We start from the raw sequence: 17,651 nt of genomic DNA, 5'->3' as shown, positions 1-17,651 counted from the left end.
GTGTGGGCGCCACAGGGCGCCTCCATCAGGTGGGAGCAGGGGTGTGAGTGCCACAGGGCACCTCCGTCAGGTCAGAATGAAGCTGATGCCGAGAAGATGCTGCCCTGGAGGAAAGCAATGTGCTGCTGGATAAAGATGACAAGGAGGGCAAGAAGGCTCAGGCAGGCACACCCCCTGTGTCCAACTCTGAAACAAACATTAGTCTGAGGACAATTTCTTCAAATAGACGACCCGACCTCAGACACGTCCAGCTTTCCCTGTTGCTGCTGATTCTCTGTCAGTGATGGCTTAGATGCCTTTTTTTTTTTCCTCTTCCAGCACGCTCCAGCTTCTCAGATCACCCAGAGATCCTTAAGGTCATCGTGCAGTTTCCTGTCTTTGCGCTCCTGTTCATCCTGTCAGCACACTGAACCCGTCACCCACAGGGTCAGTGAAGCTTTTGCTCTCAGGAGCACCCCTTCCCCTCTTCTGCACCAGCCTCCTCCCTGGTCCTGCTTCCCAGGCACTGACATGCCGGCTTAACTGTCTTTCCCACTAGATGGGGGCAACCTCGGAGAGCGGTTAGGCTCCTGCTACGGTTTAGTTTGTTTCCCAGTGCTCTCAGGAGGTAGCGAGACCTTCAGCCACTGTGGAGTGACACAGGGCTCAAGACCCTTTCTTTCCTTTTATCTCTGGCTGTGACACCAGCAGTTTCTCTCTATTACGTGCTCCCTACCATTGTCACCCAACACCCACAGCCAGAGAGTCCAGCACCAGGGCAGCCGCAGACTGGAACCCCAACAAAAAGAACTTTTCTCTCTCTCTCTCTCTCTGTCTCTCTCTCTCTCTCTCTGTTTGGTTTCCCGAGACCACGTTTCTCTGTGTAGCCCTGGATGTCCTGGAACTCACTTTGTAGACCAGGCTGGTCTCAAACTCACAGAGATCCACCTGCCTCTGCCTTCCCCAGTACTGGGATTAAAGGTGTGAGCCTCTACCTCCCGGCCCTTTTTCTCTTTCTAAATTGACTCTCTCAAGTCTTAGCAATGGGAAACTAACAGATCTTGTTAATGACCTTTGTACCCCAGAAGTCTAGCACAGCACCTGGGATACGGGAGTTGAGTGCTTGCGCAATGAGTTAAGAAAATGGAGTTAAGTATATGTTACTAGTAGGACTGTAACAGGAGCAAACAGAATTCTCTCTCAGGACTTCTAATCAAATGATTCAAAGCTCTCTGCCAGCCCCAGGCAACTAGAGCTCAGGCCAGCCTCTGAAGGAGTCCCACTGTCCATCAAAAATGAGGGCAAACGCTGGAGTCCAGTACTGCCCCACAAAATTTACACTGGCCCTGCTTATACCTCAGCGCCCCTTTGGTGCTTTGTCCCTCTGGGCGGGAACAAGACAGCTCAGCACCAATCGCGGAGCTCAGCATGAAGCAGGACCCAGAACCTACCACCAGGCCTGTGAATGCACACAGAGCTTTGATGCAAAGTCAAACAATGAAACCAAAAGTATCAGGTTTCTTCTTGGACGCTAGCCTGGCTTTCCTTGAGCTCTCCTGACTTTCTCTGAAGCCCTCCGAACACTGGCTCATTCTTCTGCTAGGTGACACAGGCGTCCCAGTGTCATCTCCTGCCACTTTCACAAAGCCTCTGACTTCCTTATCCCACATTCATTTTTCTCTTTTCTGTAATCTTAAAGAATTTTTTGTCAGTATAATTAATTTTGGCATTAACTCACAATGTCTGATATTATTCTCTTTTTCTTAAGAGCCTGTAAAATTCTGAAATCTCATTCTTTGAAGCTCTCCCATAATTCAGAGCTGAGCATCTAGTAGGTGCTCACACACTGAACCATAGTAGGTGCTCACAAACCAAAACAGTGTCTTCTGGGAGTTCTCCTGTGCTCTCTTCACCATTGGCATTCACTAACTTTCAAGGTCAAACACACTCACCAGAAAGCAAAGATGGTACAGGAGGCACCCAGCAGTCATGGTCACTCGGCCAGATCAGGAGATAAAGGTCTGCATATGCCAGCTTCTCCAGGTATCCTCAAGAGACCCTAACCCTGACACAAGAGCATTTGGGGCTGGGCAGAGGGAACCCCATTTTCTAGACTTGGGCTCAGAGGTGAAAAGTCCTTAACCAGCTGAGAAATGGGAAGGAAAGGGCTGCTGTGGATCTAGGCATACAACCCCTAGGAACACACATGAACAGAGGCCATAAATCCCTTCCAGACGCAGACAATGCCTCAGTGATAAGCATGCAGATTGCACACCTAGTTCAGAAACTCCCCTGAGTTTGCTTGTAATTAAGGGGGTTAGAGAGGTAATATATATATATATATATATATATATATATATCCAATTAATCATTTAAATATTTAAAGTCAGATTTTTTTCCTCACTCCAGGATTAGTATATTTCATAACGCCAGCAGCCGACAGCCCTGGTTTTTTACTGGGGTTCATTTTAGAGCATGTTAAACTAGTCAGATTGAGTGATGCTTCCAGCAACTAATCGCATGTCAAATAAAAGATATTTTATGTAATAAATTACCGCTACAAGTAATTCAAATGTCATTTATCAGTTTTATTATCAGTCAGGCAAAGTCTTGTTTCTCTATATTAATCAAAATCAAGCTCTTTTTTGCCCTTTTTTTTTTTTAAGCAGTTTTGACACCTCTTGGCAAAAGTACAGCAGTGAGGAGCAGGGACCCCCAGAGCTGAAAAGAAAATGTAACGGTACGAGAAGTCTGAAGCTCCATGGTGACAACTGAGAACTCCAGGATTAAAATTATCATTCCCATTGTTTCTGTGCCGGTGTCAGAGCAGGAGGAGCCCACCTCTAAGAGATGTGTGTTATCGTTAGGGCCAGAAGACTAACAGACTCTAAGCCAGGAATCTTGAAGGAGACTGTAGACTCAACTGCTGCTGCTGGCCAGAAAAAGTAACAGTTAACTCTTTGCGCTTCCAGAAGGCAGGCAAGTGTATGATGTTTGATGCCTACTCTGTGACCAAGCAGAACAATTTGTTCCGAGCAGGAAGTTTTCAAGTAGCGGAGAGACCTGTTTGGTATTAAGCAGTGGGAAGAAACAGCTGGAACGCAACAGATGTGCTTTGACAATTCTGCACCCCAGCTGCCACTGCCTATCCTCAACAAATCCTATTAAACGGCTAGGCTCAGGGACACAACCCAGAACAGTATGGACACTTACTTAGCCTTGGTTAAAAAGTATGTTTAGGGTCCAAACCCTACACAACAGATCGAGAAGATTTGGACTGGGAAAGAGAAATGAGTCCCCGGCTCACAAACAGCAGAAGCCTGCTCCTGGGGTCTCAAAGGTCTTCATGCCAGCCAGTGGCTCAGGCCAGGCACAGAGGGACAAAACACATGGGTGTATGTATTCTGGCTTCACCACTCAGCTTTATCCAGAAAGCAAAGGACTCTCTAAATACAACTTGTAATGCACACAGCAGCCCGGCCCCTACCTGACCGCAGGAGAGGACACCCTACTGGCTGTGTCTGCTGGAGAGAGATCACCTACCCAGCTGCAGGCAAGCCAGGAGAAAATGCTGATAAGGGGAGAAGGAAGAGGGCTTCAGTCCACGTGTTCTGGGACCAAAATGAACCTGTCACTTTAATTTTTTTTTTCTTTTTGAGACAAGTTTTCTCTGTGTAACAGTCTTGGTTGTTCTGGAACTCGCTCTGTAGACCAGGCTGGCCTTGAACTCAGAGATCTACCTGCCTCTGCCTCTGCCTCCCAAGTGCTGGGATTAAAGCTGTGCACCACCACCGCCCAGCTGAGCCTGCCATTTTTTAAAAACATACCCTTTAAAATCTGGTCTTGAACTCTCTTATATCACTTTTTGAAAAAAACGTAAAACTTCTAAAGAATTAAAATGAAGATAATTTTAGAAAAGACTTGAAAGACAATAGAGCCTCTGCTGAGTTATGTAAAAGAAACAAATCAAGGCTGTTTCTTATGGCTTTGGAGATAATGGTAGCTTTTTCAGACTTCGCCACATGACTTATAGAAGAGGTGACGTTCTTGTTTGCATGGATGCATAGCACTGTATCTGTTACTACAGTAAACTCCATTTAAAAAACAAACTCCCCTCCACCAAGATCCCATGTCGTCATTAAAGGACCTTTGTACTTAATCTGAAATTACCCGAGACTCTGTCACCACATGAATGCACACATTGGAGTCAGGACAAGGGAGTGAAGGCTGACCTAAACCTATGAATACGCAGTTTAAAAATAAAATTAAGAGCAAATTACTTCAATGGGCAGAGGAGGACCCACTCACTCCCATGCCTGTGTTAGGAAACTGACACACAAAACTACTGGGAAAGAAGGTGGCAGAACTGACCACTGTGTGACAACACAGAGGCTGGCTCCATTAGCCCTGAAACCTTTGTCACATCCTTACAAGTGGCTCTAGACACACTCAAGTGTGCCGTTTTCTATTCCTAGAAAAGTTGAGTTCTCCCAGTTTGCTGTGGTGGGAGCGGTGGGCCCTGTTCTTCCCCGGTGTCCTGAGTCCCAGTCCCAGTGCAGCAGGACATGGAACAGGTGACTTACTGTATGGCTGCGGGATGAGGTGAGGGGGCTGGATAGGAGCCACTGGCGTAGCCAGGCCCAAGGATGGAGGCTCATCTGTGGCAGTGCCTGACTGCTGGAAAGCCAGGTCAATCTCGTCATCTGTCAGTCCTGGGGGGAGAAGAGCAAAGGACACAGGTGAGGACTTCGCCGGCATCCACACTGCAGCAAAATCTTCCTTAGCAGGAGGGCCCGACGGCCACGGAGTGCCTTGCATTCGAGTATGCTGCCTGCTCGATTTCGGATTCTCGGGAACCTCTCTCAGTTGCAATTTAACCTTAAGCGACAGAATATTAGCCTCAACACTGCTTCCAAATGTGGCTCATTCAATTTCCTTAATTTATCCTTGAGTTTATTGCTGCCTTTGAAGTCGCTCCATACTGCAATTCTCCATTCTTCCCCCGAAAACAGATACCATCAACTGCAAATGTGGCTCATTTTAATCTGTAATGGTGTTAAAAAAAGAGGGGAAAAAACTAACAATAATGCATGAAAACAGACAGGGAAACAAAAAACTAATTATTGGGTGAGACGACTAATTAGTCTAGATCGTTTCCGAAGACGGGAATAATTTGCTTTATTTTATGACAAATGCAGAAATAAAAAGAAAAATCAGGACTGACTGTGATTAGTATGAATGGGATATAGAATGTAAAGAAGAAAATAAAACAAGAAAACAGATCAAAACAAGACCAGGCCCACACTTTTGGATGATTATTGCTCTACCCTATCACGGGCTGCCTGGACCGCCCTTGGCTAGTTTCTTTTCCCCCTTTCTTTAATCCTCCGACACTCTAAACTACAATGCACACGGGGCATCAGGAAACCGCGGGCGCCATCTGCAGTGGCTATGGCATGTGTAGAGATTTTCCTAAGAAATGGAAGGCAAGTGAAAGCCCACCAAGACCCTAGTCCCAGAAGGCTGAGCACAGAGAGATTCTCAGGGGCCCGAGGCTGACTGGGTGACTACTGGTGAGGACACTGACCAAAGTACAGAATAGTAGAAGTGAGATGTGGAGCCCACAGGTGTGCAACAAGAGTCCCACAGGCCTCACCCAGGAAACAATGCTGTGTACAAGAGAGCCACTGCAGCAGCTGGGAGAGGCAGCTGGGAAAGCGGGTAAGAGGTCACCGCTAGTGTGACAGCTCGAGCTGGTCCAGGCTGTTCCGGGAATCCCAATATCCACTGAAGCCGCAACACAAAGCTTTTAAACCTGGGCCGAGAGCTTTTCCACATCTGGTCAGCAGCTCTCCATTAGAGGCCCACAGCATGGTATACTTGCCCCTAGGGGTGGGTGAAGTACAGGCGGTTCTGAAGATCAGCAACTTCAAAGTGTGGTGCCTTGCACTCTGCGCCTGGGGGCTAATACATGGTGCACATTAATGCTTCAGAGCGCAGCTCTGCCCTGCATCACATAGCTCTGCCCTGCATCACATTGACCTGAGTGGACTCCCACCGTCCTTCAGACTGTTCATGCCCTACCGCAAATGGTCAAGGGAGTGCCTCAACTATTCCAACGGCCCTTGACCTTTCTCTCGGGTGCTGCAGCAGCACTTCTAGCCGGAAGCAAGTGAGCACCACCACTGTCAGTCTAGGGAACTGCGGGAGCATTTGCCTAGAGTAGGGCAGATGATCAGACAACAGAGTATCTCAGACCAGGGCTGGACAAGGTGCCACAAATGAGTTGTCTCTGCCCCAGAACAGGGCTAGGACAGACAGACAAGCCAGGCAAAATCGGAGGACACAGTTCTGTAGAGCTTATGCCTCTCAGGCTCCTTCTCCTGTCAGTCACTGCCAAGTGCTCATCCTAACTAGGAAGGGGCGCTCCTGTCCAAGCGCTGGAAGGAGAACGCTGCTGGACCAGTTCACAGGGAGAAGGGAGCAGCACCTGCGATGTCAGCACAGGCTGCTGGTCACTGGCACACCATGGAATTCTAGAGACCTGGTGGATCGTGTGCCTTGTCAGCTGCTGGCTGCAAATGAGGATAATTTTCCCAAAAGGAGCATTCAGTTGCAGTCTCATTCTCCCTTTTGGCTCCTTCAAATATAAACAAGTATGATAATGTTCAACGCTGGGGAAATATACGGCAAGTTGCAGGCTGTGCCTCAGTCTTGTGAGCTAGAGCTAGTTAAAGGAACAGGACTTTCTGCCTGTTGTTCTGCCCTCTGGCCCTGAGCTTTCAGGAGCCTATTTTCCTAATAAAACACACCTTGCATTGCCCCTGCCGCCCACCAGTGAGGCGACAGTTTAAATGCCGTCAGCACTTCCTTCCAGGTTCTTGCTCTTAGAGCCCTTATCATCTGATGCTTTAAATCTATGCTGACTGGAATTCTCCCTACCTAGTTCTCCAGGAGAGTCAGCATTCTGATTCCGTTTCAATAAATGAGTCATTTTTCTTTAGAATGAAGGAAGAAAGGAAGGGAGGGAGGGATAGAGGGGAGAAAGGAGTATAACTTTAGAGTTGGAGAGTTCTCTCAGCCATAGCCCCACTCAGCAGATGAAAATCCGGAGACAGGGTGAGGACTGCCCAGATTAAACTTGTCCTGGAGAACAGTGAGGCAGATGACAACCAGAGTTACAAACATCAGACGGCAGACTCAGAACTTCAGTCTTGAGTCTGTCAAGGTTTAGAGAAGGATTCAATTCCTTTCTCCCCTGCCACCCTGAAACCCATTTGTAGGTAAGAGCCAGTAACTAGTTCGTGGAGCTATAAAAACATGGGGCTTTAAACACCTGTGTTAGACCTGCACATGATAATTGGACAATATTTTAACAGCACCAGAGTGACAAACGGGCATCCATGTGCTTCTCTGTCCACAGCTCAGGCAGCACTGGCCAGTTTACGGACTCTACAGAGCCAGGTGGTCCACCTGGGATGCAGAAAGGCCAAGCAGGGGGTCCCTCACTTCTCCCAGCCACTGGTTCCTGGTACAGAGTGCCCCTACCTCTGGGATGAGTTGTTGCCAGAGGACCCATGCATAAATACCCAGATGCCCTAGTCCCAGCTTTCCTACTCACCCACAAGATAAACAATGCAGATCTTTGATTGAGACCTTGCAGAATCCAAAAGGTTAAAAGGACTAATAAAGGAAACTGCCAATTGTGAGTGAATTATACTTGGCTCTGCAAGCCCAGCACAGGCTATATTATAAAAGGCATCTCCCTGTGCTGTTTACCGTCACCCTGACTAATGCAGACCTTTTTTGTTGTTGTTGTTTTAAATAATCTCATGCAAATTAGACACACACACTTCCTTCCAGTTGATTGCTATCTGTGAGGAATAATCTAACCACACACAGGGGCTGAGCAATGGTTGAACAGAGCAGAGAGCAAAGGACTTTGCCGTCCTGCAAGCTGGCGGCAAGCAAGCCACCTGCACCCTCCCTGCCTTTGGAAGCGCTAGTTCGTTCATTTTGATAAAGCTTACATTTTCCTCTTTGCTGAGGTGCAGACTGCTGTTATCTGATACCACTAGAACCTGGCATTTTATCCTCCTTGCAGTAACTTTCCTTCTACCGCTGGGTGATTTTTCTAGAGTTCCATTCTACCCCCTATTACTGGTAAAGAATCACTCCAGAGAGTCCTGTCACTCACTCTCTTACTAAAAGGACGGAACAAGTGAACCATCCAGAAGGGGAAGAGGAGCAGTGACAGGAGGCTGTGACTGGGGACAGAGAATGCTGTTACCTCACCTGCAAGGCCATAGTTGCCTAATCTGCAAAAAGTGAAGGTCCCGGGCACCTTTTTTGTTCCCTTGTGTCCCTCCAAACTACTTCCCCAGACACCAGCAAGCTTCCACTGCTGCCCGGTGCAGGCAGGGCTGGGGATTTCTTTTCCAACACTTCTCCACAGGGGCTGCATTTAGAAGGGGAAAGAGGAGCAGCACCCTCGTGCTCACAGAGGCTGCACTGCCATCCGAACTGACTCAGGACAGTCACACGTGCCTATTTTTATCTCCTAGCAGATAAACAAACCTGTTCTCTTTTTCTAAAGGTTTCTATTAGAACACAAACAAAGCCCAGCACACCGGGTGAACATGATGCCCAGCTGTCCTTTCCCAAGTCAGGCCAAGCCCAGGACCAGGAAGAGCTATTTTCTGTGGGACTGGCTGCAACTCCACACTGACTCCAGCGCCTACCGGGCAGCTCTCGGCCTGACTCTGTCTGAGGAACAAGACAGACGACAGCAGTGCTCTCTGCACTGTGCAAGGGCAAACAACCAAGACGGGGGCTAGGGACGGGTTGAGAGTATGCAAGGCAGAGAGCCGCAGCAGCACCTTCCAGTCTGTACTGTGCTTTACGATTGCACTGCAGAGAATGAAAGGAACATGGGAGGAGGGGGGTGTCAGACCCCAGGCCCACACCCAAGGGCAGCAGTGAAGGACCCAGAATTCAGATCATCTTCCTCCATCCACAGCCCCTCCATTTCTGATTCATCTGGGACTCCGGAGACTGAGCGAGGGTCACCTCTCTCAGAACACAACTAGTTATCTGCCTGGCACATTCCAGAAGGAGATGAGGCAGGAAGACAGCTAGCTAAAGATATTCCCCAAATTAAAAGAAAAATCAACTCTCTCAGAATGGGTTCGGGGAGGGGAAAGGGAAAAAGTATTTTTATTTTATTTTATTAACATTTTGTTGGAACAGTAGAGTACAATAAGGACTCTTGGAGCCTCTAAAAGTCGTTGGATGACCTGTGGACCCCTATTTCCCAGTGCCTTGTATAAAATTGAATTTTTTAAACATAAATTACACGTAATGACGACACTGTAAAAACTAACAGTAATGGAAAGCTGTGCTGTATTTCATTAGCCTGTATTATTCCGTGCCACCTGATCCAGCCGGGCCTTGTTTATGAGTTAGTGTGCTAGCAGATGCCGATGGAAGCATTTGCTTCGACCTTGCTCTTCTCATTGGGGCATGAAATTACGACGGCAGCACCTTGATATTACAGCCATAAATACAGTAAACTGCAAATTTAAGCCAACGGCTCCTATTGTCTCTGAACATAAAGCTGATCGGTATTTATTTAAAAGGAGAACAAAAAAAATATTATATATCACCTTGTTTATGGGGCCGCCCCACCCACTCTCTTATCCCCTCCCCCAGATCCCCAACCTGTCTAATCTGCTAGGTTAAAATATTAAGCAAATAAGCCAAATACTTTCTTCTCTGCCAATGACTATTCCCTAAGCAACAAAAATAGTTTTTGAGAAAACCAGTTCTAAAAATCACTAGTCTGAATGAAAGTTTTTATGCAAATGAAGCTGGAGGTGGGCTGGCTCCCATCATCTTGATACTGATGTGTAATTTCAGGAACAGGACCAGAGCCTTTCTCCTTCTTTAACGAGGGGAGTCCACACAACAGGGGAAAAGTTGCTGCTGAGCATTGGGACTGGATGCTACCTCAGTATCCTTCTGAAAACTGCTCCGCAGAGCAGCTGCTTCGGAAACAGCCGAACATTTGTCTCCTGCCACCTAGGGTAAGAAAGATATCTGACCATGGATGTAATTCTCATCTCAGCACAGAGCACTTGGGCCTCTCATTAAAACTTGCCCAGTTCCTTCCTTATCCCAGTGATCCATAAAGACAACACATCCTTTAAATACATCAAGTGTGGAGGAAACTAAACAAAGATGAAAGGACCTGAGAACCAGCAGGCACCTCTCCCAGTGTAAATCACTGAGTAAGAAGCCGGTGCCGACGGATTTCACTGCCAGCTACAGACTCAGAGCCTGAGAAAGCTTCTGCCTGCAACCCACGGAAGGGGGTCCCTGAGGAGACAGGAGCTGTGAACACTCAGTCGTATCCAGGTGTGGAGCTCTCAGGAGTTAGCGGCCAAAACTAGAGCATCAGCAGGCAAGCTCAGAAGTCTACCAACACAGCACAGAGGAGGACCCATTTCAGCAACAAACTAAATCCAAGTCAGGGTTTGAACTTCAAAGCAGAAAGACTGGGGTCTTAGGGCCTGAGCCCAGTAGTACAATGACACAGGCAAGATCAAGAGTTTCTGTCACTTTTGGCAGATTATTCATAAGGCAGATGTACTCCCTTGTAGCCCTAAATTAGAACAGCCATACTGGCCACCCTGAGCTTAGCACCTTCCACATAAGGAGGGAAGTTTCTATAAAATTTATTGAACGCCTCTGGGGAGTAGTATACCTAACCGAACAAGACGGAAGTGAGCTGCCCCTCCATGTTACACAAATTGAGACCTCTTATATGAAAGATGGAGGGGTTCCAATCAGCATCCATGATGTCTATTTCCAGGTCTGTAACCTATAGTGCCCCCACCGTCCTTTAAATTCTCTCTGGCCACACTGGAAATAAGCACGAAGAGGGTTTCTTTTCATGTCTGCCATCAGGCTTGGAGGATTACAGACCACTCCCGTCACAGAGGACAGACAGCCTCTAACGCGCAGGTCTTTGGCAGCAGGCTGCAGCAGTCTCTTCACAGGCCCAGGAGATGCGCAGTTATTTACACGCCAAGGTCTGGTGAGCTTTTGTGAGAGCCTGAGAAACCCAAGGAATGAACACTTCAGTGACACTGACAATGTCAGCAACACTTAAACTGCACCACCTCAGAAGAGACTTGAGGAGGCTGTTCACGTTTGTAAAAATTAGACTTCTTTATTTTATGTGTATGAGTGGTTTTTTGTTCTGTTTTGGTTTGATTTTGGTTTTTCAAGACAGGATTTCTCTGTGTAACAACCCTAGCTGTCCTGGAACTCACTCTGTACACCAGGCTGGCCTCGAACTCACAGAGATCCACCTGCCTCTGCCTCCCGAGTGCTGGGGTTAAAGGTGTACGAGTGATTTAACGGCATGTGTGCATGTGCATCACGTGTGCAGTGTCTGCAGACGTCAGAAGAGGGCACTGCAAACCCTGAGCTGGAGCTACCGGTGGTTGAAAGCCATCATGTAAGTGCTGGGAACTGAAACTGGGTCCTTTACAAGAGCAGTCAGTGCTCTTAACCACCAAGCCATATCTCTAGTCCCTTGCCTGCCTCTTTAAATTTACTTTTTATCTTATGTATGTAAGAATTTTGCCTGTAAGTATGTCTGCACCATGTGCACACAGTGTCCATGGAGGTGAGAAAAAGGGCACTGGATTCCCAAGAATGGGGTTACAGATAGTCGTGAGCCACCATCTAGGTTCTGGGAACCCCTGTCCTATGGAAGATCAGTCAGTACTCTTACCCACTGAGATAGCCCTCCGGCCTCTTGTCTACTTTTTAAACAATAGCAACTCATCTTTACAACCAAAGGAAGTCAGAATGGAAAGGAAACTTGAAGTTCTTGGGGGTCTATCCCATTCTCTCTCTCTTCTATCATCCTACCCTTTTCATTTGCAGATAAAGAAACAAACAAAAGCCCCATAGAAGCTATTCATGGAGGTGCACAACTTTAATCCCACTGGATTAAAGGAAAGGCACTGGAAAGGAAGAGGCAGGGGGGGGGATCTCTATGAGTTCAAGGCCAGCTTGGACTACACAGCAAGTTCCAGCCAAGACACAGATAGGAGTAGTGGCTACAGTCAACACCCCGCCCCATGAGGGCTCTCTCACCACTCCAGGGTGAGTGGGGACATGCTGGAGAGCCTGCGTCCACTAACACCTGACATTAGAGAACAAATCCCCCAAAAGGAGAAAAGCAAAGGGGACAGGCGGTGCAAAGGGAACCAGTGACAAGGAACAGGTTCTGAGTTACAGACGGGCAAGAAGTGCTGGGAGCACAGCTGGCGGTTGGAGGTAAGGAAGGCACATGGCATATTTCTAAAGCTAGCAGAGAGAATTTTAATGTTGTCGCCATAAAGAAATGATTCTTTGAGGATACAGGTATGTTACTCTGATCCGAATATTATCTATACAAAACAGACATCATAAAACATGTTGTGAGACCCGATAAATGTTCAACATTTAAAAAAAAAAACATGAAGCTGTACATGGTAGCTCACGCCTGTAATGAGTCAGGAGGCTGAAGCAGGAAGGCTAAAGTCTGAAAAAATAGTGAGTTCCAGATTATCCTGAGCTATATATAGTGACACCCTGTCTCAAAAAGAAAAAAAAAAAAGAAGTTGCGTGTGGGGTGGGTGGGTACTTATGTTCTAGGAGAGGAGCGGAGTTCAGTTCCCAGTGCCCACATCAGGCTACTCACAGCTGCCTGTAACTCCAGTTCCAGATCTGTGAGTGCGCGTGCACACTCACACACAAGATCACAAAATAATAAATCTTTTTTATAAAAAACTTTAAAATAAAAACAAAATGGCAAATCCCTTGAAAAATTTAAAGGTATAAATTACTTGTAAAAACTGTGTATGTTCACACATAGGCATGTACTTACCTATGGATATGCAGAGAGCAGAGGGTGGGGACTGGAAACATGGGTTATACATAGAAAGGGACCATCAGCTGGGGGCAAAGGCTGAAGGTAGAATTTCATCTGCATGCCCCCTGTGAATTATGCTGTACATATATCCAACGTATTTTATTCACATGGACAAACTAAATTTTATTTTCATTTTCTTTCTTTTTTAAAAAGGGTATCACTATAGCCCAGCCTGGCCTGAAGCTTGCCATGCAGACCAGGCTAGCCTTGAACTCACAGAAATCTACCTTCCTCAGCCTCTCGAATACTGAGATAAAAGGCATGTGTCACCTACCATGTTTGGCTGGATAAATTTTTAAAAACAGGTGTCTGGAGGCAGGAACACAAAAACCTTGATCTTGAACACAGTCACTTAAAATAGTTACCCTTGTTTTCTAGAAGGGAAAAGCCAAGACAGAAAAGGTGCAAAGCTATCCTTGCGCCTGAGACCGGAACAAGGCCACATTTCAAAGTTCGAGCTTAACCCATTGTGGCTGCAGCCACAGCAGTCAAGTATAAGGTAGCTTTTTCTGAAACTGTTTTTAAAAGGCAAACATCTGTCCAATTTTGACACACCCTTGCTGCCCAACCATTTCTTTTTTTAAAAAAGACTTTATTTATTTATTATGTATACAACATTCTGCCTCCATGTATGCCTGCAGGCTAGAAGAGGATGCCAGATCTCATTACAGATGGTTGTGAGCCACCATGTAGTTGCTGGGAATTGAACTCAGGTCTTCTGGAAGAACAGTCAATGCTCTTAACCAGTGAGCCATCTCTCCAGCTCCCCAACCATTTCTTTCAGCTCTAAATATTTGCTTCAGCAATAGACATGTTTCTAGCACTGAAAGAAAACAAACATGCGCTTTGTGACAAGGGATGACCACCGCGTTCTCACATGGCCTGACATGGAGGCAGCAACACCGTGGAGTCGCCATGAGGGATGGCCACCACGTTCTCACTTCTCACACGGCCTGACGCAGAGACAGCTCCGCTGTGGAGTTCCTGACCTCCGTCCCCAAAGGAAAGCCTCCTCGTGGCACTTGAGCGCAGTGGGGCTCACTCTTCAGCCACGGGCTGAGGTCCGTTCCTTCAGGATTTTCTTTTACATCCTGAATCTTAAATTCATTACTGGAAGAAAGGTTTATTGTTTGATATTCAACTTCCCCAAATTTAAAACGCCCAGGGACACATCAGCATTTTAAAAAGACCTCAACATTAAGCTGTACAAACACATTAAAACACTTTGTATCCTAATAGGTCAATATATAAATGATTTTTGTCACCAACTATGTGTGTAGCTCAAATGCATGTGGTATTGCATTCTCTTCCCCTGAGGAGCAGACTACTGTTAGACAGGCTGGAACCTGGCCCAGGCTCCTCTCCTTAACTCTACAATCAATGGGGAGAATAGCCCAACTCTTGCTCAAGTACAAAGTACCAACTTCAGTCTACCATTCAAATGCACTGGCTTAGTTATTAACTGATTACTTTTAAGTTAAAAAACTTTTTTACACAATGTTGGTTGCTGTCTGAGGGTATAGTGGAAGAACAAACTGAGAAACTACTGAAAGACAATTGGTATGCTGCCTCAATAATATTCTAAAATGTTCATACACTCATGGACTCAATGATTTTATAATAGTAAGATATAATAATAGGGCAAAACACTATAGACCAAGATGGTTTATCATTACCTTTTTTCCCTAGACTGGGGATTGAACTCAGGGCCTCACACATACTAGATAAGCTACATTTCCATGAGTTACATCCCTAGCCTTCATGTTACCGATAGATAGATAGATAGATAGATAGATAGATAGATAGATAGATGAATGAATAACGGACGGACGGACAGACAGACAGACTGACAGATAGATAAAAGCAAGGGCTAGGCATGGTAGTCCATGCCTGTCATCACAGCACCTCACAGGTGTAAGGAGAAGAATCAGAGTTCATGGTCCTCCATGGGTTCAGGTGAATTTGAGACCCTACACCTCAGAAAACAATACAAAAGTAAACAAAGAAACTTAATGATTGGGTGACATGTGCTACATTTCAATAACTGAGTATTATTCAAATGTTTATATTCATCTGAGAATTTTAAACATGAAGACATAAAGAGCTGATGTATATTTACAGCGATGTCATCTTTAAGAACAAAGGGAAGTCAGAGCATCGCCATGTGAGAGGGAGCAGCACTTGCCCAGCTCACACCAGACCCCAGGCTCAGTCCCTAACATTGCACAAAAGGGTGTGTGTGGGAAGAAGGAAGACAAGGAAGAGGAGAGAAAGAATTTCAAAATTCACACAGCAACACTATAAACGGTAAAGGAAGGCCCTGTCACTCTATCTGGTGAGTGCCCTGCCTGAGAGTAGGCACAAGGGACAGAGGCTTGAATCTATTGGCCCCTCATGACATCATTCCCCTCTGTCTCACAGTCTGAGGTCCTTGGTGCAGGCTATCTCTCCCACTTCCCACAAATGCTACCTGGTAAGAGACATAACTTCATGGAACTTACTTAGTGATAATTTACCCATCTTCTACATAAGGCCCTTCTAAGAAACATTTTTATAATTGTTTGTAATTCTCATGGTACAAAATTCTAACAATACATATGCTACCTGGTTACTCTGTTACACCAGTCAGAAGAAATCACAGGCACCAGTTTCTACGTAAAAGCATGTGTGTATATATACATAACATATATATATGTATATATATACACACATATATGACGTGTATGTTTACATATATGACAGAATGCTATACACAATTTTGTACCTTGCTATTTTAATTAAAATTAATTAATGTGGAGTTGGAGAGATGGCTTAGCAGTTAAGAGTCTATATTGCTCTTGCAGAGGACCCGAGTTCAGTTCTCAGATCCCAGGGGATCTGGTACCTCGCGCGTCCACAGGCACATGCACACACATCCATTCATCTGCATATACACAATGACATACTCACAGATACACATAATGTGAAATAATAAATTTTAAACCAAATGAACACGTCCTCAGAGAACATTCCGTATGAGCACATCTACAGAGCATCACCATTCTGCTCAGTGGGGTCTGCTGTGTGGAAGCTCTGTATCTCCTACTGAGCATCTCCTCCTACAAAGACCACACGACAAGACCTTGGGTGCAGTTTGCACATGTATGGTATCGCCTCAGGAACCCCAAGTTGATTCTAATTTGCTTTCCTCTGATGGCTAATAAGTTGGACACCTTAGGGTCTCACTATCTAGACCAGGCTGGCCTCAAACTCACAGAGATCTGCCTGCCTCTGTCTTCCAAGTGCTGGGATTAAAAGTGTGCGCCACCACTGCTATTGTCCTTTTTTGTTTTTCAAGACAGGGTTTCGCTGTATAACCATCCTGGCTGTCCGGGAACTCACTCTGTAGACCAGGATGGCCTTGAACTCACAGAGATCAGTCTACTTGTACCACTACCTCCCAATTGCTACTGTTTATTCTTAACATGGCTGCTAGATTGAGACTATTAAGGCATCACTCCTCTGCCTAGAAATGATGATTTCCAATGTATTCAAAGTTAAGTACACAAACTTCTCAGGGAACCAGTATCTCCTACACCACTGCACAGACTGTTGGTACAGTGACCATGCCTCCCACTACTGCCCACCCTCCCCACACAACAGGCTTCACTCTGTTCCTGGAATTTGATAAATATGATTCTTGTCAAGCACAAGTCCTTCCCTTTTCATAGAATTCCTTCTTTATAAAAACTCATGAGGTTTGCTTCCTCATTTTTCAAGTGTTTCTCAAAATGTCACTTCAGAGGGGCCTTTCCTGATCATTCCATTTAAAAATTGCAATTTCCTGAGAAGTCTGTTGCCTTACTAGCTTCACACCACATTTGCTTTTACCTGGTTACCACCGTCTCCTGTAACAGGTTTCCTCTGGACCATTAACTAGCTCTCAAATCATGACACAGAGACTTACTATTAGTTATGAATGCTCAGTCTTTGCTTATGCTTATCCCACTAGCTCTCATAATTTAATCTGTTTCTCTTCATCTGTGTTTTGCCTCAGGGCTTTTTACCTTTCTTTCACTCTACGTCCTTCTCTGTGTCTAGCTGGCTGGCAGCTACCTGGGTGGCTGTCCCTGGGCGTCTCCTTCTCTTTCTCCCTGTGCTCCCTTCTGGTTCTCCTTTTCTTTTCTTCCAAGTCTAGATTCCTCCTACTTAGTCTCTCTGCCCAGCAGCTCTGCCCTCTACTGCCTAGCTACTGGCTGTTCAGCTTTTTATTAGATCAATCAGGTGCCTTAGGCAGGCAAGGTGAAACAGCAACACATCTCTGCACAATTAAACAAATGTAGCACACCTTTTCATGGTTCAAGTAATATCCCACAACAATCCCCCTTCCTCCTTGCCACTGGAATGTGAGCTCGGCAGAGGCAAGGATTTGGGGCTACTTGAGGCACTCTGCTCTTCCCTTCTACACCAATTCTGTGCAGCAGTTCAAATGTCTTGCCTGGATGGCCATTCTGCTTGTCAAGACAGGAGGTATGACTCAGCAGTAGAGCACAAGCATTGTTTACACAAGGTTCTGCGCCTCAGCACCCCTAAAATACATACATACATACAAACAAACATACATACATACATACATGAATAATAAAAACAAAGGAGCAATGACCAGAACTATGGTTGACTCAAAATCAGAAACCATGAAGCC

The 17,651-nt window shown here is 46.0% G+C and overlaps 1 protein-coding gene across 3 annotated transcripts in view; it reads right to left on the bottom strand.

Annotated features, from left to right (window-relative positions):
• The window catches only part of Pex14 (peroxisomal biogenesis factor 14), a 139,972-nt gene that overhangs the window by 22,498 nt on the left and 99,823 nt on the right, over positions 1-17,651 (bottom strand). For 2 of the 3 annotated variants that reach the window (XM_048414895.3, XM_048414916.3), the window contains exon 4: positions 4,563-4,691. The exons of the other annotated variant lie outside the window; for it this stretch is intronic. In XM_048414895.3, the coding sequence (XP_048270852.1) occupies positions 4,563-4,691 (129 nt within the window). The remainder of the gene's footprint in view (positions 1-4,562; positions 4,692-17,651) is intronic. 3 annotated transcript variants of the gene reach the window in all.

This window comes from Myodes glareolus, chromosome 6, assembly GCF_982192425.1.
Source record: "Myodes glareolus chromosome 6, mMyoGla1.1, whole genome shotgun sequence".
NCBI classification, from domain to species: Eukaryota; Metazoa; Chordata; class Mammalia; order Rodentia; family Cricetidae; genus Myodes; species Myodes glareolus.
The sequence above is the reverse complement of the archived record's forward strand: the minus strand, read 5'-3'. Positions and strand labels throughout refer to the sequence as shown.